General features: G+C 40.9%; 2 protein-coding genes across 2 annotated transcripts in view; one reads left to right on the top strand and one right to left on the bottom strand.

Annotated features, from left to right (window-relative positions):
• TTC22 (tetratricopeptide repeat domain 22) overlaps positions 1-22,617 on the top strand; it is a 69,156-nt gene that overhangs the window by 44,443 nt on the left and 2,096 nt on the right. The gene's annotated exons all lie outside the window — the stretch shown is intronic.
• Positions 1,368-20,916, bottom strand: TTC4 (tetratricopeptide repeat domain 4). Its single transcript, XM_016120397.2, has 10 exons — positions 20,764-20,916; positions 19,997-20,114; positions 19,158-19,319; positions 17,340-17,417; positions 15,794-15,918; positions 9,895-9,981; positions 7,847-8,064; positions 7,201-7,282; positions 4,672-4,754; positions 1,368-2,561 (listed from the first exon to the last, which is right to left on the bottom strand). Exons 1-10 carry the CDS (start codon positions 20,872-20,874, stop codon positions 2,459-2,461), a joined length of 1,167 nt encoding a protein of 388 aa, XP_015975883.1. The 5' UTR covers positions 20,875-20,916; the 3' UTR covers positions 1,368-2,458.

Here is a 22,617-nt window from a genome sequence, read left to right as displayed (position 1 = left end):
CTGTAGGCTTGTGAGGCCAGGAGCCTTCCTGAAGAAGGCATAAGACAGCCATGTTGGGCTCAACCCTGGGAATGCCATTGCTGATGGTTGTGTGTGTAAGTGGAGCCTGGGAACAGGACTGCTTTTCATTTCTTAGTTCTTTCATCTGTTCATTCATCCATCCATTCATCAGCACACTCACACTCACTGAACTCCCACTGGGTGTTAGGCCTGGGCACTCAAGGCAAATCCTCATTTGGCCCCTGCCTTCTGAGAATTCACCTTCTGGAGGGTTTAGTGCAACATTTCTCAAACTCAGTATTAATTTGGCTCAGATAATTCTTTGTTTGGAGACCTGTCCTATGCAGGGTAGGATGTCAGGCAGCATCCCTGGCTTCAACCCACTAGATGCCAGCGGCATCCCATCAAGTCATGAAACCAAAAATGTCTTTAGACATTGGCAAGTCCCCTGGGGTGCAAGTCCCCTGGTTGAGAGCTACTGGTCTAGTGCTACTACTGGTTTGCATAGATGTGTGGCTGTTTACTTAAGAACTAGTTACTGAATAATGTGCTAGGCACTTTGCGTACTATATCTGCATGTAAGTGCCACGGACACGCCTATGAGCTGGGTGGTATAGTGAATCATTTTACAGGTGAAATAGGCTCTTATCACAGTCCCTTATAGTCACAGCAAGTCAGCAACCACCAGGATCCTACCTCTGGTCTAACAGTCTGTCATTCTAAGTCCCATTTCTCCCCTGTGCACTTCTGCCCTCACCCCTAGCTGGAGAGAAAGGGAGGGAATGAAGGGAAAACAGAAGCTGGTCAATAAGAGGCCTTATGAAAAAGGGCTGGGTGATAGGAATGGTCACGTAACAACCTTTGTCAGGTGAATCTATAACCTGCTCTCTGGCATCTCATCCCAGTATTGGGGAGAGGGTGGGGTAATCAGTCTGTTTCACAGAGAAGTAAGGCAGCACACCGGAACCTGCTTTGCCCCGAGACAGTGAGGTGACTGAGGGGGCTACTATAGGGAATCCTACAGTGTCTGCTATGGTTGTTACTAAATGTTAGGCCTCTTACACAAAGTGCTAGGTTCTTACAAAGAGAGCCAAGTAGGAGTCTCTAGCTGGGGAGTGAGGAAGCATGGCCTTAGCCAGGCTTGGGAGGAGGGCTGGACTTTAGCTTCCTGGCCACGAGCCACAGGCAGGGACCTGCACCTGGAAGGAAAGCTGCATGGTTGTCAATATTCCACAACAAATTGACCTTCAAAGACAAGGAAGCACACAGCACGAAATCCCACATTAGTCCACCTTGAGGACAGCAGCAGGTTTCATTTAATGATGTATTAGTTAGCTTTGCTATAGTAACAAACAGCACACAAGCCCTGATTATTACAACGAACATTCATTTCTCATTTGTGTTACAATCAGTGGCTGCAGGCCAGCTGCTGCAGCTCTGCTCCACATGTCTTACCCTTCTGGCACCCAGGCTGAAGGAACAGCCACAATCTGGGAAAGTTTCTCATAGCAGAGGGAAAAGAGCATGAGCCTAACATGCAATGGCTCTTCAGGAAGGTACACAACTCCCAGGGGGATGTGCTGGGCACTGCAGGAACTCACATGGCTATAGGTAAGAATATATAAAACCCTCTAGGAAAAAGGAAGCAAATAGCTGCAGACAAAAATACAATCTATGACAGTAAGTCAACATGCAAAAAGACTCTCCAGTTTAAAAGGCACAAAATCCTGAAATGTGCAAACTGAGGAGGAATGCAGAATCCACTGTCCAAGTGTGTCGCAGTCCTCCATATTGCAAAGATCAGAAAAATTAGCAAACTTTTTAGGGGTTCTAAGGGATCCCAGATTTCAGGTCTCTATAAATGGAGAAATAGGACCCAGCTTTCCTGGCCCCATCACACACCAAGGCATCTACAACACCCCACAGAGCAACCCTCTGTGCTTATGAAATAACCAGAGGCTAGAGTTGCTCAGCTTTAATGCCTTCAAATTCCATGCATGGTTTGTATATATGCAGTTTCAGGGGTAGCTTCTCTGAGGCCTCCAACCCCACAAAGCTTCAGAACCAGGTCACTAGATCCTGAGTCAGTCCAGGGAGTTCCTTGGGTCAGTTGCTATGGTTAACTGCAACAGATGGTCCATTTAGAGATGGAGGCTGGTGGTTAATACAGCGCACAGTGAGCCCAAGGATGTTCTGACCAAGGCGTAGAGTTTTCTGTCAACAGAGGATGAAGACCGGTTGGGGGCTCAGCACTCTGACCAGAGAGGCTGCAGTTCAGGGAAGTCAGCAGCTCCTCTCCCACCATAATGTGAGGAAGGACTGTCCCCAGGGTGATAAAAAAATAGTGTGTCCAACTAGACAGTCTAGAATTATGTCCAACAGATTCAAGTATACTGGATTCCAGACAGGAGAATGAGGGAGGATATCCAGCGAGCCTGGCTCCCACCGCCTGGCTCAGTCACTTCACCTGGTGCACCTTTCTCCCCTGGAGATAATTTCTGCAAAAAGGAGAGGATCCTACACAGACCAAAAATGCTGGTGTCAGGGCTTTTACAAAGTACCTGCAGTGAACACAACAAAAGAGAGGGGTCAATTGAATTGCAATCTTATTCATGGACCTTCCCAACAACATTCAAGGTGAACCTTTGGATGTGAGTCAACATTAAAATGCAAGTTTAGCACATTTTGTTTAGCTGTTTATAAATCTGGCAAATTAACATAGCCTGCTTTTCCCCCCACCCCCACCCCTTTACAACCTAGCCAGAAACCTTTGGGCCAGTCCTCTAGCATCACTGTATGTGTGTGGCTAAACATGACAAGAACACTACAGGAACGTGCTTTCATTCATTCACTCAACAGTGAATGCCCAGGGTGCACCAAGCCTTGTGCTAAAAACAGACTATAAAACAAACGAAAACCATTGTCCCTGCTCTCAAGCCCAGGGGAGAGGGAGATAAATAATCAATTTATGACAGCGAGGCACAATTGTAGAAGCATTTGTAAAGTACAGTGTTAGTACAATGAACATGATTCCTTCTGTGAGAAGGGAAATAAGGAATGGCTCCTAGAAGGTGCTATGCCCGAGCTTGACTTTATTTGGAAAGGGGTGATGGGGAAGCAGAGCCAGGGGGTACAGGTCACCACAGCTTTCGCTATTGTTGGGCATAAAGCAAACAGAGTGAGGCAGACTGGAGAGATGGGCAAGGCTTTGGCCTTCTGGATCAGAATGTTAGCATATTACCTAATATATCTAGTACTGGACAGAGGGGCCTGTATTCTGGCTCCACCCAGTCCAAGGTCTGAAGTTGCTGGAAACCTGTCCTGGGTAGCCTCTTGTCTATAACAGTCATTTAAAAATCACTTCCAACAGCATTTACATTTTCTGAGAGGCATGAAATTGTTCTTTCTCCACAAATCAGTCTGCTTTCTGTTTCGATTTCTCCTCCCTTTTTTAGGGGGAGGGGAATAAATGAGGGAGAGTAGACCTTGGACCTTTAAAGAATCTAGGTAATGTGCTAACTACTGAGAAAATGAACAGCTAAAAATTTGTCTATAAAATAGAGAGATTTGTGACCAGAAAAAACACTCCCAAGAGAAATCATCGATCATAACTGAAGAATCTTCACCTCCTGCCTGCCAACCCAAAGCAGAAGCCTCAACACCAGCTGGACACCCCTACCAAGTCAGTCACCACATCACCAATTCCCATCCAATCTGCCTCCTAAATCTCTCTCTGACTCAACCCCTACTTTAGGCCTCACCAATCAAATAGTACACTTAAAATCTTACATCATTATGTAAATTTTACCTAAATAAGCACCTCTGTGGCTCCACACACCACTGTCAGGATGAAGGTCACACTCCTCAGGCAGGGCATCAAGGCCTTCACACATGGCCTTAACTCAGCTCTCTAGCCTCATCTCCTTCACCCAACCACCTTCATTCCCCTAACACATCAGACTGTGAGCCTAAATGCAAGAACATTTGCTTTGCTCAAAGCTTAGGGAAAAGTAGTCCATGAGTCAATTTATACATCTACTGAGGGCATTCCTTTATAATCCAGGAACACCCCAAACCAGAGGAAATTGACAACTACCAAATCCAACTGGCTGCCACTGCTACTAACCATTGTGCCCACTTACAGCACAACTGCCCTTTATAGTTTACAAAAGCACTTGACTCCTTCTCCCTCATCAACTCTCAAATTCCTTGAGAAATATGTAGGCAAAAGTTATTACCACCGTTCAAAAGATGAGGAAACCACCCCAGAGAGGCAGTGTGTGCTCAGGGTCAAACAGCCAGTAAATGATGCTGTCTGACTTTAAGAGCCAATGCTCTTTCCATATAACAGCATCAGGGACAAGGCATGATTGGGAACAGAGGGCCATCCAAGGTTGTCTTCAGGAAAGCTTTACCCTCCTCAGACAAGTGCCATTCAGTTCTCCCAGTCTTAGGGTGTCAAGGCTACAGTGCAGTGGGCTGAGTCATCACATTGCCACCTGCTTGGTCAATGGCCAGGCCAGTCTCCATGGTTGGTGTCTCACGGTTTTGTGTCCAGGTCAGAAGGGAGAGAATACAAGGCAATCAACAGTGAAATGAGAATGTAGCTATATCCCTGAGATAGTACATGAGCATCTTCCCTGGTCTACTCAGCCCCATGAAGTGACTCACCTGGGGTGCTGCAGCACCTGCAGCAAGGTGCTCTTGGGAGGCACCCGGTACAGTTCTGCCCTGTCCTCATCTTCAAAGTAGACCTGTAAGATTAACGAAGGAGCAGGAGTCAGATACACACAAAGGGGTAAAGCAGCACCAGGCATGTTGAAGCCAAGTCTAGGGAAAAGTTCAAGAGACGGTGACTATTACTCAGTGAATGGCTCCTTTATAGGCTGTGGAGTATAAAGCACTCAGTCCTCCCCTGTGACACTAAAAAAGGTACTATCACCTCCACTTTTCGAAAGATAAAACCAATACTCAGAGAACATAAATAACACGCCAAAAAAATCCAGCCAGTAAACAAAGGAGCCAAGACACAAGCCCAGACCGATAAGGCTTCCCATCCCCAACAATTCAGTCACAGAACCATAGGCATGGGGGAAGTCATGGTGGCCCAGAGCAGGGGCAGAAGGATGTCCACATGGAAGATAACCTTGTACTGGTGTCAAAGCCCAAGCAGGGTAAGGAAGCATCTGCAGAGGAGGGCTGCAGGAGTGATGGGCTCAAAGCCCAGCCCCTAGAAGAGGGGATCCCTGCTGGGGGACAGCCAGCCTAAGCATAGTGAGAAGGTCTTCCTGGTAGATGGCTGTCTGGGGTGGGATGTCAGAGGCCACATGGGGTGAGGAGGGTGTCTATGCATGAGAACAGCCGATATGGGGGCCTAATCAAGGTGAAGAAGGCAGCCACTAATGGCAGGGGCATCCTGCTATGGGGAGTGGGAACCAAGCAGGACAAAGAGGATGTTCATGCAGTGTGGGGTGTCAAGAGAGTGCACAGGATGAGGAGGGCACCCATACTGGGGCAGCAGCCTGATATGAATCAAGAGTCCAAGCAGAGTGAGGAAGGTTTCACATGAGAGGGGACAGTGGTGGTGACAGGAGTGGGATTAAATATAGATAAATTGATCAAATTAATAAATATATTAAGAATAATAGAAGCCAGTTCTACAAATACAGAAAGGAAGAGATCCTGTGGTGTTGGATCAACTGAAGATACCAGTGAGACCTCATGTCTGCTCCCTCCCTACCCCCTGCCCCAACACACAACATTGGAGCAGTGCACCCCCCCTCACCCCCATAATTATGAGTATACCTATTGCACAGATCTTGGCTTCTAAATACCGTTTTTTCACTAAAAAGAACCAGGGCTCCTTGGGGAAAATGGCTGAGTCCAGAGCTAGGACAAGAAAAGCACAATTTGGGCCTAGAACACCTTGTGCTAGAAAGCAAGGAAGTGCTTAAAAAATGGAAACAAGTCAAAAGGACACAATTTGAAGAGATTCCCACTGGCCAAATCTGAGACAATTCGAGTATAACATATTCATAGTAACAGATTATAACTCAATGAATAGGAAACCACAAACACACCTATACAAATAAATGATTATGTTGAAGGTGTGATAAACAATGGGATATTTAATTATTTCAAATTACCTCCCTATAAAATACTAATTACAAAATGAAAAATAGTAACTTTATGATAGAGAAGCCTGTCAGAACCCCCCACCTCAATAAGATGATCAAAGTGAATGTCATCAGTAATGGCAAACTGAAATCATGTGCACCTGACAGGATGCAATAAAACACAGCATCACTCATGAGATATTCCAGTCAAATATGCGTAATCCAGATCTAGTCATGAAAACAAAGACAAATCCACACTGATGGACTTTCCACAAAATACGTGGTCTTCAAAAGTGTTAAGATGTAGAAAACTGAGGAAAGACTGAGAAATTCTTCCACAGCCTGAAGGAGACCAAAGGGTCATGACCACTAAATACAATACAATGTGGGATACTGAATAGATCTGTTTGCTATAAAGACCATTACTGGGACAATCTGTAAAAACTGAACGAAATGGGAAGATTGGGTGGCACTACTATACCAAAGTTAATTTCTTAATATTGGTTGATTAGGATTATGATGGAAAGTGTCCTTGTTTGTAGGAAGTAGACACTAAAGTATTCAGGGGTGATGGGGCATCAGCTGGCATCTTATTCTGAAATGGATAGAAGATAAATTATTTGTACTATAAATTATGATTATTTTTTTAAATCCCAACAATGGAATATTATTCAGCCTTAAAAAGGAAATTCTGATACGTTACAACATGGATGAACCTTGAAGACATTATGCCAGACATAAAATGACAAATATTTTATGACTCCACTCATATGAGGTAACTAAAATAGTCAAGTTAATAAAAACAGAAAGTAGAATGGTGGTTTCCAGGGGATAGGGGAGGGGGAAATAGGGAGTTATTGTTTCATGGGTACAGTTTCAGATTGGAATGATGCAAACGAAGATGGATAGTGGTGATGGTTGCATAAGATTGTGAATGTGTTAATGATACTGAACTATGCACTTTAAAATAGCTAAAATGGTAAATTTCATGTTTTGTATATTTTATAATTTTTTTTAAAAGGGCAGTGAAACTTCTCCCTAACCCTCAAAAAAACCCAGAGGAACAAAATAAAATTTCACTTACCTCTAAATTATCAGGGCAGTATTTTTGCTCTGAGTCCCAAGAGGGCATTTCACCAAACATCACCATTAGATGATCAATAAACCTAAGGATATAACATGTACTTTCTGGATATCAAGAACTCATGATCTTTCCCACATCATTGTCCTCAGACACCAGATCAGAGTTACCAAGAATGTACAAAACATGAAATGTAAGCAGCCATTTTGACAACAGTATCCAAAATGTGTATGTGTATCACTTGTTCTATGACATAGTAATTTTCTTTAACTCAGGCTTAACAACATCCCTTACATTTAGCTGCATTCTAAACATTAACCCTATGAAATCACACTTTAAAACTGCTTGTTTTATTTTTTTCTAATAAATACACACTTGCATTACTATGAATGTACTCTTACAATGATTTTATATCTCACCAGATAGGTACCAATACTTGACAGTCAATACAATGGTGAGACTGTGTTTGTCACTCAAACGCCAATTAGTAGAGAGAGAAATCAGGTACAGAATAGAGATTATGCCGAAACAGATTGAAACCTTCTATACTATTCTCTTCCTTCAACCAAAAATCCACCGGTCCCTCCTGCAGAGATAGCAGGAAAAGATTATGCAAGCAAAAGCAGAGGACTCTTGGGAAAATAAGTACCTGGAGTCTTCATGAAAAGTGGAGATGAAGTCCGACTGGGCATACTCTGGATACAGAAAGAGCACAGGCCAGCTCAGTCTGCCCTGGTCATCTACACTCAGCCTAGCTCCATAGGGGTTCTCTGAGCTGAGCCCATCCAGAAAAAGTTCACCTAGATCTTCTGAGGCTGAATCTTCATCCTCACTGGCAGCTTCAGAAACCAGCCTGATGTTCCTAGCCTGGGGTAAAGACAAACCTTATTGTGTGGAATGATGCAAATCAATTCTACTAAAACGGGGAAACCACAACACTGCAAGCCCCCTGATGGCCAGCCCTACACAGGATTCATCTTCATTATCGCTGAGGCCTGGCACATAGTAGGCATCACTTGTTGAACTTATCTTCCTCAAGCATCAACCTCATGTTGGATGGACTCTGTCACAGACGAGTTAGACACAATTCCTGCACTCAAGACCCTGCTCATGGTTTAGTGGGGACATAGCGATAGAAATAAGCATAATATACAGTAAGAAATAGAGCTGTGGAACTGCATATTATGAAGAATTAATTCGGTCTGGGGACTGAAGATGACTGGAAAATGGTGGGCCTCGAGCAGACTCTGAAAGGCAGAGAAATTGGGGATGTGGGGAGGTAGAAGGGTGTTCTACCCTAAGGAACGGGATGTGCGAAGGCACAGAAAAGGTCAAGAGTATGGCATGTACAAAAATGGTAAATGCTTTCACATCTCACCAGATAGTTTAGCTAGGACATGGAATACCAAAAATAATGCACACTAACTTAATCTTAACTATCTTATGGAAATAAGGATAGATCAAAGGTCTAAAGAGTAGAGTCACCTCTTAGGTATTTGTGTGGAGGTTCCTAAGGCTAGCGCCCAAGGACAATGTTACATGCAATTAAAATTATCTTTGATGATATCTCCTAAAACAGGGGTTGGCAAACTTTCTCTTAAAGAATCAGGTAAGAAATATTTTAGGCTCTGTGGGTCAAATGGTCTCTGCAGATGTTAACTACTCAACCCTGCCACTGTAGTGTGAAAACAGCCATAGGTAACAACACAAACAAACAAGCAGGGCTTCAGTTTGCTGACCTCTGCTTTAAACCATTGATATCATGTATTATGCATGGCTTTGTGTATACTATTGTTGAGAGTAATTCTTCTGTACAGTGAAATCTGAGATGCAGAGCTGGACTAAAGAAAAGCAAAAAAAAAAAAAAAGGTCTGTGGGCAAATGTCTGTACATTACAATATTCTACATTTTAGAAAACGACCAAATTCTTCACCGTGAATGAGGATTAGGTAGATAATCTGGAGTATTACATTCTGTTCAATCTATTAATATATGTTAATAGATTGCTTGAAGTGAGGAGGGTAAGTGGAGTGTATCTTGGTAGTTTGAAGTTCTCAGAGTCAAGTCACTTAAATAGGTGCATAATTTAACCAACCAAAGAATGAAACCAAGAACCTACCCCATACTCTCATAGCAGGTGTTATTCCCCCTTATAAGACCAAGGCTGTTCAGGTGACTTGCTGGATATCCAGGTAAAAACAGGGTTTGGATCAGACTACATTCATTTAAAATGCAGGAAAAAGAGGGCAAGGGAGGTAGAATTTGTCATTGTTGTTATAGTTAGAGGAGCAACATCCTAAAAATTCACACTTTCTCAATGCAGTAGAACACAGCGGCTAAGAGCAAGGACCTGGCTCTGACATATATCAGTTACATGAGGTTTCTTCACCTCTCTAAGATTATGTCATCATCTAGCAAAATAGAAACAAGAAGACCTACTTCAGAAAACTACTGTGATTAATAATGCTTAACCCATAGCAACTATTTAGTATAGTTGAGCCCAACACATGGACACAAGTGGGAGAGCTAACTAAACTCAGAGGGTGTTGTTGACTTCAGGGCCCCTTCATCATACTGCTTCACCAAAGAGAAAATGAAGAAATTCATTCAGGTAAAGCACCCCAAAAAAAGTTCCCAAGAGGCTTCAAGATTAATGGATTTAGCAAGAACATAAGGGCCTGAAGTTTGAGAACTCACCTTGATGGCATGGAGTAAAGCCTTATTCTGATTCTGCTCCTTCTTTTCTTTCACCTTTGCTTTCCTTATATCCCTCTGTTCAGTTCGCTAAAAATGAAATTCAGATGCATCAGCTCTAGGGAACTTGCTTCCTCTTATTACCCCGGCCTGCTCCAAATTACTATCTCTGGTCTCTATCCAACCCAGACTTCTATGACAAAGGATACCAATGGCCAGATTCAGTTCAATAAGCATTTAAAAAGCACATGTCTGGGTGCTAGAACCAGTGGCAGCAGAAATTTTAAAATCTACAGTTGCTGTGCCCAAGTACTTCACGATCTACTGAGGGGAAGAGCTAAATAGTCTGTTATGTGTCATCATTGCAGTGTGAGCCAAGTGCTATGAAACACACAGGAAAGACTGACTGCCCCTTCGAGGAGAGTTTAGACAGACGGGGAAGATTGTACCAGATGAAGGAGAAAGGGCATTCTTGGTATAGGGACTAACATTGGAGCTTATGGAGCATTTCAGTTTCTCTGGTGTGGCTGGAGTATAGGAAAACACATGGGAAAAACCCAGGGTAAGAACTTATCGGAGGCTCTGGCTTTTGCACAATTATAATCCATGAGAGAAAAGTACTACCAGTCTACTTAATCTGGCAGAAATATAATTTTGATTTCCTTTTCATGCTAATCTACCCCAAACTACCTGATCCTGCTTTTACCCTCAAGATTGTGGACTAATAGGGATCAGCAAACTCTTCCTTAAAGGGCCAGAGAGTAAATATTTTAGACTTTGTAGACCATGTATAGTCTCTGTCATATATTATCAGGTTTTGTTTGCTGTTTATGACCCTTTAAAAATGAAAAAAATATTCTTAGTTCACAGAATGTGCAATAACAGGCTACAGACTGGATTTGGCCTATGGGTCAATTTGCTGACCCCTGCTCTAAAATATAACACTAATCATCCCTTATCCACACAAATGCCCCACAAAGGCTAACACAGGTCTTTTTTTTTTCTTGTGAACAAAATCTACCCTTTCAGGGAGACAATGGCTGATAATTCTTGGTCATTCCTTCTCCAATCCAGTATACCAAGAGAGCTGCAAAAATCTTTTCTGCTGTTATTATGATTACACTATCAAGAGTGCCTGCCCCATGGATACCACTAAAACTATGTCCAATTCTGCCTTCCCAGTGGAACTACACCTGACCGACCACATGGTGTATGGTCCGCATTAGAAAATGATTAAGATGGAATGATTAAGGATGACTTGGCCTCTGTCCCATGTTGTTTTTACTGTATTTACAGGATGCAAGTGGGTAGATATGGCTTCCTGCTCTCCCACCTGAAGTTTGGGGTCTCAGCAGCTCACATAAGTAGAATAACCACCACGTCAGAAAAGCCCCAGCCCCCCATGACTTTAAATCAACTGTATTGAGGTATAATTTATAGATTTTAAGTGTATAGTTGATAAGTTTTGGCAAACGTGTACCCTGAGTACTCAACACTCCAATGAAGACAGAAAACATTTCTATCCCCTAGAAGGTTCCTTCATACCCCTTTGCAGTCAGTCCCCATCCCATCCCACCACTGATAGCTTTGTTTCTTTTTACTGCCAAGTAATATTAATGGTATGAATATACTACACTTTGCTTATCTATTTTCCTGTTATTAGACACAGCTATTCCTGGGTTACTAGGAATAAAACAGGCTATAAGCATTCTTATACAAGTCTTTTTATAAACATGTTTTCATTTCTCTTAGGTAAATATCTGGGAGTGAAATTGCTGGGTCGTATGATAGGTGTATGAAACTGCCAAACTGATTTCCAACATGGTCATACCATTTTATATCCCACTGGCAGTATGTGAGAGTTCCAGTTGCTCCACATCTTTGACAACGTTTGGTATTGGCAGGCAGTCTTATACACCAGGATCCCACTGAGGTTTAATTTGCATTTCCCTGACGACTAATGATACTGTGCATATTTTCACGTGCTTATTGTAAATCTTTTGAGAAGTATCTGTTCCTTTTGCTATATTTAAAAATTTTCCATATTGACTTCTTTATGTATTCGGGATACAAATCCTTATTAGACATTTGTATTACAAATTTTTCTCCTATTCTATGGCTTGTTTTTTAATCTTAGTGATATCTCTTTTTTTTAAGTTTTGACTAAGTCCTATTTATCAATAATTTTGTCTTTTTTGGTTAGTATATGTATTTTTAAATTTTTAATTGAGGTGAAATTCACTTGACATAAAATTAACCATTTTAAAATATATGATTCAGTGGCATATAATACACTCACTATTTTGTGCAATCATCACATCTAGTTCCAAGACTTTTCAATATCCTAAAAGAAAACTGCAAGCCCTTTTAGCAGTCAATCCCCCCAACTCCTGGACACCATTTGCTGTCTTTATAGATTTACCTATTTTGGATATTTCATATCTATATGAAATCATACAATATGTGATCTTTCACAGCATAGTATTTTGAGGTTCATCGAATTTGTAGCATTTATCAGTACTTTATTCCTTTATTTATCATTAGGTGATGGACATTTAGACTGTTTTCACTTTTCAGCCATTATGAATAGTGTTGCTATGAACATTCATGTATAAGTATTTGTTTGAATACTTGTTTACAGTTCTTTTGGGTACATACCTAGGAGTGGAAGTGTTATACTATGTGGTAATTCTATGGTTAACTTTTTGATGAACTGTCATATTGTTTGCCATAGTGGTTACATCATTTACATTCCCACCAGCAACATGTGACAGTATCAGTTTCTCCAATTTTCATCAGTTTATTTTTTACCTATTGTAAAAAAAATTATAGCTATGCTAGTGAATTAGTATCTGATTGTGTTTTTGATTTACATTTCCCCAATGACTAATGATATTATCTTTCTTTTGCTTGTTAGCCATTTGTGTATCATCTTTAAAGAAATGTCTATACATTTCCTTTGCTCATTTAAAAAACTTATGATTACTGAGATGTTAAGAGTGTTTTACATATTCTAGATAAAAGTCCCTTAGCAGATGTATGATTTACAAATATTTTCTCCCATTCTGTGGTTGCCTATTTACTTTCTCAGTGGGTCCTCTGAAGCACAAAAGTTTTTACCTTTAATAAAGTATATCCATTTTTTTCTTTAGTTGCTTATGCTTTTTGTGTCACATCTAAGAAACCAATGCCTAATCCAAAGTCATGAAGATTTATGCCAATGTTTTCTTCTGAGAGTTTTAGTCCCAGCATCATTTGTTGAAATGACTATTTCTCCCCCCACTGCATGGTCTAGGTACTCTTGTTGAAAATCAATTGTCTATAAATATAAGGGTTTATTTCTGAGTTCTCAATTCTATTACAGTGTATGTCTATCCTTATGCCAGTACCACAATGTCTTGATTACTATAGCTTTTCTGGTATGATTTGAAATTGGGAAGTGTAAGTCTTCTAACATTTGTTTTTCAGAATTGTTTTGGCTATTCTGGGTCCCTTGAATTTCCATAGGACTATCAGAATCAGCTTCTTGATATTCTGCAAAGAAGCTAGCTGGAATTTTGATGCAGGGTGCACTGAAATCTGTACACCAATATGAGGAGAACTGTCATCTTAATAATATCAAGATCTGATCCATGAACATGGAATGTCTTCCCACTTATTTTGTATTTTCAGCATATACGTTTTATGCCACTTTTGTTAAACTTATTCCTAAGTATTTTATTTCTCCTTGATGCTATTATAAAATTGTGTTATTTTTACATTTGGAATGTTCATTAAAATTATACGGAATATAATTGATTTTTGTATACTGACATATCCTACCAGCTTGCTGAACTATTAGTTCAAATAGTTCTTTCAGTGGACTATATACAAGATCATATCACTTGCAAATAGTTTTAATTCTTCCTCTCCCTCATTTTTAAAGGGTAAGTTTCCTGGATATAAAATTCTTGGTTGATAGTCTTATTTTGGCACTTAGAATGTCATCGCATTGCATTTTGGTTTCCATGGTTTCTGCTATTTTTATTGAGGGTATCATATGTGAACCGTCACTTCTCTCTTGATGCTTTTAAGATTCTCCTCTTTGACTTTCAACAGTTTGATTATGATGTATCTGGGTGTAGATTTCTTTAAGTATATCCCACTTGGAGTTTATTAAGCTTCTTGGAAGGATAGATTACTGTTCGTCATCAAATCTGGGAAGTTTTTAACTGTTATTTCTTTGAATATGTTTTTTGTCCCTTTCTGTCTCTCCTCTCCTGGAACTCCCATTATGTCTATGATACACTTAATGGCATCCCACAGGTGTCTTGGTCTCTCTTCTTCTTTATTCTTTTGTCTTTCTGTTCTTCAGGCTGGGTAATCAAACTGACCTATCTTTGAAGTTCTGCTGTTGAGCCACTTAGTGAATTTTTCATTTCAGTTATTGTACTTATCAACTACAGTATTTACATTTGGTTCTTTTTTATAATTTTTCTTTACTGATAGTCTCTATTTGATGAGACATCATTCTTCTATTATTTTAGTTCTTTAGACATTGTTTCCTTTCGTTCTTAGAACATACTTAAAATACTTGGTTTAAATTCCTTGTCTTTTAAGTCCCATGTCTGGGCTTCCTCCAAGAAAGTTTATATTGATTTCTTTCCTGTGTATGACCGTACTTTTTCTTTCTTTGCATGTCTTGTAATTTTTTATTGTAAAATGGACATTTTAAATATAATGTGGCAACTCTAGAAATCAGATTCTGTCTCCTCCCCAGTGTTTGTTGTTGCTGTTATTTTTTGTTTGCTTAGTGACTTTTCTGAACTAATTCTGTAAAGCCTGTTTCTCTATGTGACCACTAAAGCCTCTAACAGTTTAGCTTAATTGTTAGCTAATGACTGGACAGATTTCCCTAAATGCCTTAAGCCAACAAAGTCTCTTGGTCTTTGCTGAAAAGCTCTATGTACATGTTGGGGCACACTTTCAACTCTCACCCAAGCAGTTTACAATTCAGCCTTAGCCTTCACTTCCTGCTTGCACAGAGCCTACAAATCAGCCAGAAGTGAGAGCTTAAAGCCTGCTTAGGTCTTTCCTGAGCACATGCATAGCCCTGGGCTTATAACATGACCTACATTCCCATGAATATGTTGGACCTTTACAAAGCCCTTATAGAATCTCATTCCCCAGCTTTTTTTCCTTTTAAGTTTTCTGGTAAGCCTACTGTTCGCCTCAACTGTTATCCACTGCCTCAGGCAGCTGCAACCTTAAATAATTGCCTTTAATTTTGACAAATGCCCCCCACTACCACCCCTACACCCAGCCAAACTACGGTAATCTTATGCCATTTATTTAAAACAGCCACAAATTTATCTAGTACTGACTATATGTCTAAGAAATGTACTAAGTACATACACACACTCTCTCTCCTCGCCCCCCCCCCACTGCCCTCATTTAATCCACAAAAAAAACCTTTGAGGTATATATTATACTTACTATTTTCAAAGAGGGGTCTGAGTTTCAGAAAGATCAGGAACTTATCCAAGGCTATACAGTTCTGCTTTATTCTATCTAGAATGTTCCCCTCACCCCCACCCCCAACTGAGTAAATTCTTGCTCAGTCTTCAAGAGATTAGACTCAGGCATCACCTCTTTCAGCAAATCTTCTCTGCCACCCCCATTTCTGCCCTGCTCTTGGCCAAGGCAAAGTCAGAGACCACTCCTACTTTATATTCTTGCCTGCCTCTATCACACTATTGTTTGTTTACTTCTCTGTGTCCTCCAGCATTCCAGGGATAAAGACTGGTTTGGGGTTTGTTTTTAAAGAAGTTTACAATAACCAAAAACACACAATCTTGAGAATGCTAATTAATTAACTAATACTAGTTAACAAATGTCAAATAACTACTATTTTGCCACCAACCTTCAGTTTGTCTGCTTTAGCCCTCATTTCCAGAAGCTTCTTTTCTTTCGCATCTACCTGCAGCCCTTCATCACACCAGTTCAGAGCCTCAGCAAAGTTTTTCAGTTCCAGATGGCATAAGGCACCTGCAGAACCCAGAACCATTAAGATCCTTAGACAACATGCACGGAAAGAGTCCCCCTTAAGCACGAACCCCCACCTCCACCAGGTACCACCCAGTACCCTAAAGGGAAAAACAGATGATAGAGCCCCTTTTACTCATTCCCAAGACTAAGAAGACTATTTTTTTTTTTTTTTATCTTAGATTAGTATGATCTCTAGGGCCCATTCAGGTCAAAACTCCTGTGAGCCTCTCTGGTATTAGGGACTCTTAAAGTAGAGAAGGCTATGGCTTAGTGGCAAAAAGCATAGGCTTTGAAATCAGACAGATCTGAGTTGGAAATCTGGCTCTGTCATTTACCAAGCATTAAAGGCATTAGACAAAGAATTGAGCATCTCTGAGCTTCAGGTTCCTCGTCTGCAAATAAGAATAAAGCCCATCTCAGAGGATTTTTCTAAATGGAATCAGCAAGCAGAATGAGCTTCAGCCATTCATCAAAGCGGTGGCAAGACCAAAGACATTAGGTCTCTCTTAAAATTACTCTTGATGGCTATCAGTATAAGCTGCCTCTCCTTTAATCATGTTCAATTTTCTCCAGTTAGCCTCTTTAGGCTTTCCACAGAATTTCAAAATATCAGAACTGTAAGGGTTTAGATGTCAACAGAAACCAACCTCATCTTCCAGAGATGAGCAAACCGATACTAAGAGTGGATGTCTTGCCAAGGTCACACGGTAAAGTAAAACTGACAATTCGGCCGAGGATTAGACTTCCAGCCAGAGGCCAATTCCACAGCACTACACTCAACTTATTTGCCAATCTTTGCTCAGTACCTTCTTTCCCCACAGCTAAGCGACATGGATCTACTTACCACACCCTATCATAAATATCTAAAGAAGGAGAACTTTGATAAAACATTTTTAAGTTGGTCCATGCGAATATAGGGAAGATTAATATGTGAGGAATAAATTAAAGTTTGCAAAGCATCTTTAAGCTTCTCAAAAAAAAAAAAAAAAGGATGAAGTATAAAAGTAATAAAAGCACTATTATTATATAGAAAGGTGAGACTACAAGTGAAAAAACAATCTGGAAACATCTCAGCATCAGAGTTATCAACAAAGGTCCCATAACTTATCTTTTAATTAACATGAAGATGGCATTTGAAGATCTCATCTTTCAATCAGCAAATTTGAAAAAAAAAATTAGAATGTGGCTTTTGGAACTGCTTTATTTTAATTAATTTTATTCTTTACTAATTTGAAATGAGAAATTTCAATTTATCTACAGATTGTTAAAACACAAAAGGTTAGATGATTCTCTGGGGAATTCTTTTAGAAATGGCATGTTGCTGTGGATAAGGACCAGGAACTTAAAATGTCTCAACTTTTCTTGCAGTACATGCCAACTTTTCCTTCGTGACAATCATACTGTAGTTCTATAAGACTTACCTCTTACTATTGCTTTGAGGTGGCAGGGTTTTAGCTTTCTGGCAGCTGTCACATCATTGAGAGCAGAACGAATATTGCCTAATGAAACACCAGTTAGCAAAAGAAAGAACAAGTTTTGAAATCAGAATGTTTCCAAAGTTTTGTGGGTAGGCACAAAGACACTCTTGTACAATCTTGTATAAATATAAATCAGAGCAACTGTTTTTAGAAAAGAAATATAATTGTGGTCAAGAACCTTAGAAATGTTTGTAACACCAAGTAACCAACCCACAGAACTACAGACGGTAAGCACATGAAAAGATGCTCAATGTCACGAATGATTAGAGAAATTAAAATTAACATGAAATTGGTAAAAATTAAAAATATCCAATATTAAAGATATGGGAAAAGGACACTCTAAGGGTAAATTAACAAATCAGCATGCACTTTGAGATACTCTAACCCAACAATATTCTAAGAACTTACCCTTTCATAGTTGCTATGAGGTCAAAAGGGATAACAAATATGAAAGTAAGCTCTACCAGTGGACATATTAGTTAAGGAATGGCTCTCATTATTAAGCATCTGCCCCTCTGGTGTCACACATACTTTTTTTTTCTTACAAGGTGCTTTTGGTCTTATTAGCTCTATAAGTGACATCCTTTAAGATCGCCAAAAAAAACAACTATGTAGCTCTTGTTCAGAATGCAGTGCTTAGCACACAGTAAAAGGTTAGGTCTTACTCATCTCTAGGATGCCAGTGCCTGCAACAGAATGAGAACTCAGTTTGTTGGCTGAATGAAGATGTATTCCTCCAGAAGTTAGAAAACTGAGTTTCCAATCCAGGTTCTGGTACTAACCAAAGGGCCCCTCTCTGGGCTTATACAAAATGAGGGGGTTGGTTGACCCAAATAACCTCTAAAGTTCTATACTACTCTCACTTTTTAGAATTTTATAATAAAACAGGCTAAATGAGAACAGTAGGAACAGACTATGGTTGGGTAGAAACTACCCAAATGATGATAAATCCCAACAGACTTATCCTAGCTAGACTGCAAGGCTTATTCTCCCCAGGCCCTAAGAAATGCCTGGGGTCATTTCCAGGTACTCTCTAAACTCTGAGATAAAAAAAACACAAGTCTAATATAGCCAAAAATAGTCACCAGCAATAATGCCACCCAAATAATCAGTGTTTCCCAAAGTGATATCTGCTGAACAGTACTGTGTGTTAATAAATGTTAACTGAAAAGGGGGCTTATGAAACTTGAGAATCACATGGTAAGGTTCTTTGCTATAGGTTATTTCACAGTCCTTAACACACTAACGAGTACTGCAAATCCCCAACAAAGCAGCAGCACTCTCCAAACTTGTCCAAAGAATATTTTTTATTTCAAGGGCCCCACAGAATATTTTGAGAAATTCTCCCTCAGATTAATATAGTTCTCATACAGAGACCTCTATTGCCTTAATCCTTCTATTATACTTGAGAAGAGGATATAAGGCCAGAAAAAAACTTTTGAGAGAGAATTTGGGCTAAAAAACCCCAGATCATAAACTCCTATATTAAGGTACTTCACGTCACTCATTTGGTTCAGATAGTAAAAATTATGCAATCTATGGGAGAAGGAGAGGATGGGAATTTTTTTAAAAAAGAATTATACAATCTATCTGGCTTCCCTTTTCACCACATCTACCTGGAAGATCAGAGTTTAATTAAACCATCCTAAGTTTCTGGGAGAAGCAGCTCCTCTTCTTGGACACTCTCAAACTCTCCATTAGCCATCACAATGGCTTTTATTGTAAGTTAACTCTTTAGAAAGCACTAAATAATGGAATTACCCAGATAGTACTGTGCTGCTGCCCGATTAGTATAAAGAACAGCATTCAAATCAGCGTCTTCACATTTCTTCTTTAAGCCTTCACTGTATGAAATCACAGCTTTTGCATAGTCTTTTTCTTTAAAGTAATCATTGCCCTCATCTTTATAGGTCTTGGCCTGTTCTGTAAAGAAGATAAGAAATAATCACTATTTCCTATTTTTAAAAAGTCTCATTAAAAGTTTCTAAATCATGCAAAAATTAAACACAATAAACCAAACAGAAGAAACCAATAGGGAAAAAATAAATAAAATACTATAAAGCTGGGTATCAACATGGACAAAATCATATGTACTTAATGCTACAATCAATTCCAAACAGCTCATAAAGTAGATTATTAAGTGCTTACAAAAAAAGAAATATAATAGAAAAATGCATACTTATCCTTTTAGAAAGAACTTTTTTTTTTTTAATTACTGAAGAAATGGGAGTAATTCTATTTCTGTTTGTGTTTATGTTGTTTTATTCCCTGGAATGATTTCTGATCCATTATGAGTCCCCTCCTACCTCTCTGCCTTCAGTGTTCCAGCCACACCTAGTCTATAGTTACATGTTGGCACTATCACACACGTTTGTCCTGATTCTTTAGGACAATTTGTATACTGATTGGAGCGTGACCTTTGAGGGCAGTCTTTTTCATCCCTGTCTCCAATGCCCAGCATTTAGTAAGTATCCAAAGAAGTATATGTTGAATAAGTAGTGACAAGTAAGCTCAGGCTAACTATTACTTGTTACAATAAGAACTTTTCCAATCACTATTTACATCAATGGAGACACATATGTTAGAATGATGGAAGATACCTTCTGGAGATCGCTCTTCATCAAAAATAATTGACTGGAGGCAAGCCAAGTCAGGATTCTCCTTGGGATCAATTTCTGATGGCGTTTTCTTCATAAATAGAGGGATCTTTTCGAATTCCTAGGGATTGTTAAGAGAAGAATGGACTATACAAATAGGATGTTCCATTGAATAGATCCAACTCCATGTCTCTATATCAAAGTTTTCTTATCATAATTTGCAAATCATCATGATTGGCTATATCTCTCCCTATCCAGGCCTCAGTTTCCCATCTGTAAAATGAGAGTGTAGGATAATGCTCTCTAAACATTCTTCCAAAAAAAAAAAAAGAAAGAAAGAAAGAAAGAGAAATCATTCTACTAGTTCTCACATTCTTACAAGATGGGTAGTAATTACCATTAATTGAGGGTTCTATGTTCCTGGCACTTTACCCACCATCTCATTTCATCTTCGCCACAATCCTACGAGATTGGTGCTATAGTTAGGGCAATTTTACAGATCCGGGAGACCGCTAAAGGAAGTAACTGACCCCAGTATCAGGGCCAATAAGTGATGGTGTCACAGATCCATCTGACCTCAAAACCAAGACTCCTAAATGTACTGGCATACTAAGAAGACCCTGAAACCCTTGAGGCTGACTTTTAACACTCAAGTAGAAATCACCTATCTGCTAGCAGCGCCAGGGGTCCAGGGACTGAGGTGTCTCCGCGCCTGGAGCCCGAGTTCGCAGGACGCCCCACACACGTGTAGCGCCCCGGGACCTGCCCACCTCCTCCCACTGGTCCTCGTTGAAGCCTCCTCGGTAAGGCTGGCTCTGAAACTTTTCCAAGAACGAGTCCATGGCGTCGTCAGAAATAGCCTCCAGCTCAGGACCCTCCATAGCGACTCCTCGGACGTCCAGCCACAGTCCCGGCACTCGGAACAGCGCTGCAACTTCCGGCGGCGCAGGCTCTCTTCCCTCAATCCTCCGGGGCGACGCCGGCCCACGCGCCTCGGGTTCCGCTGATCCGGGGGCGTGGCCGACCTCCGGCACTCCTCCCCGGACAGGCACCAGCCCCGCCCCGCCCTCCCTGCAGCTGTGCCGCAGCCCAGGCCCCCGAATGCTTTTGGTGTGGTGTATAAACTCAGCGCCCCGCCACGCCCAGTTATCTCTGAAACCTCAACTCATTTGTTCAGCCCGTTAACACATATTTCTTAAACTCTTTCTGGGTTCCAGGCCTGTTGTAGTCGCTGGGTATACAGTGGTGAGCAAAGCAGATAAAGTCCCTATGATCCTGGAGTTAATGAGGTTGTGAGGACAGATAGACAGTAAATAAATAAGATGTGAGAGTTTGTCGGGTGGTAGCAAAAGCTATAGGAGAAAAGTTTTAAGCCGGTAGACAGGCATTCAAACAAAAGAGGAGGCCTGGAGTGGCCAGGGCATGTGTTGGGGGTGGAGGTGGGATGGGGGAGTATTTTCATGGAGGGAACAGGCAGAGCGGAGCCCCAGCTGGGGAGCTGGCAGTAAGGGAATGGTGCTGGAGGAGAATGAGCAAGACAGTGAAGTGGGAGAGTTAATGGACCGTGATTCTGAGGACTTGGGTATTACTCAGTGCAATAAGAGTTCTGAGGAAAGAAGAGATGTGATCAGACATGTCTATTTATGAGGTTAACCACTTGGTATCCCCACAACTAGGATGAAAATAAGGTCTCCAGGCCAGATGTGCCTTCCTTCAGCCGCTGGGTTACCCAGCAAATGGCTGCCAGGCCCTGCATTGAGTTTTACAGTCTAGGGGAACCCACAATCTGATCTATCTAGAAGGAAAGGCAGCCAGAACACAGACCAATCAAAACCAGGGCTTAAATACAAATCTGCACAGTGGAGGTTCAGAGGGTGGGCATTACAGGAGGTTTCACTGAGGAGGTAATGCAGAGCTGAGAGCAGAGGTGAGGAAGGTCTCTGCAGGTCTCTGGATGGAGGCTGCAGGGAAATTGGGCATTTCAGGTATTGGGAGCCCAATGTGCAGAGAGACATGGAGGCATGTAACAGCTCAGCATGATGACAGCAAGGCTAAAGATGACATGTGGAAGGCCATGAGCCTTCCAGGGATAGGACTGTGTCTTTCCCTTCTAACTCGCCCACACATAATAGAGCACCTAGTTTCTTTCCTCCAAACCTAAACTTCATTTTCCACCCTTCCTCCTCTAGCCTGCTCCCTTAACCACATTTCCCATTTTTATTCTCTTCATTATCATTAAACTTCTTGAGTAAAGAGCCTACTAAGTCCTTTTGCTTCCATTTTTTAATTCAATTCCTATAAAACTCTACAAGAATCCATTTTTATAGGTGATGATAGGAGAGGCTCAGAAAAGAGAAGTGATTTGCCCAGTGCTCTTTAACCCTTCCAACTCAAGACTACTTGGGGGCCTTGGCCAGTAACTGAGCCTATCAGCCTCTGTTGAGCTTTGAGGCCACCCAGACCCGGAATATGGCAGCTGTTATGTGTCAAGGCCACCCCTAGACCTGGGTTCTGGCCAATGAAAGCAGCAGTGTGAGTTTAGGTAGAAAGGGCTCAGAGATGGGTGGGAAAACTTTGGGACCCACATATTTATTGATTCCCTCTGAGACCTTGCACAAAGCCCA

Source organism: Rousettus aegyptiacus, unplaced genomic scaffold (genome assembly GCF_014176215.1).
Source record: "Rousettus aegyptiacus isolate mRouAeg1 unplaced genomic scaffold, mRouAeg1.p scaffold_m13_p_1, whole genome shotgun sequence".
Classification (NCBI taxonomy): domain Eukaryota; kingdom Metazoa; phylum Chordata; class Mammalia; order Chiroptera; family Pteropodidae; genus Rousettus; species Rousettus aegyptiacus.
This window is presented reverse-complemented; position numbering and strand designations above follow the sequence as displayed.

Excerpts from the sequence above, each read along its gene's own strand:
- TTC4 (XM_016120397.2), bottom strand. The coding sequence starts at position 20,874 with ATGGAGGGTCCTGAGCTGGAGGCTATTTCTGACGACGCCATGGACTCG. Across the intron at positions 8,065-9,894 it reads CTTTACTCCATGCCATCAAG|GCTAGGAACATCAGGCTGGT; the intron begins GTGAGTTCTCAA and ends TCTTTACCCCAG. Across the intron at positions 4,755-7,200 it reads ACTGCCCTGATAATTTAGAG|GTCTACTTTGAAGATGAGGA; the intron begins GTAAGTGAAATT and ends TTAATCTTACAG.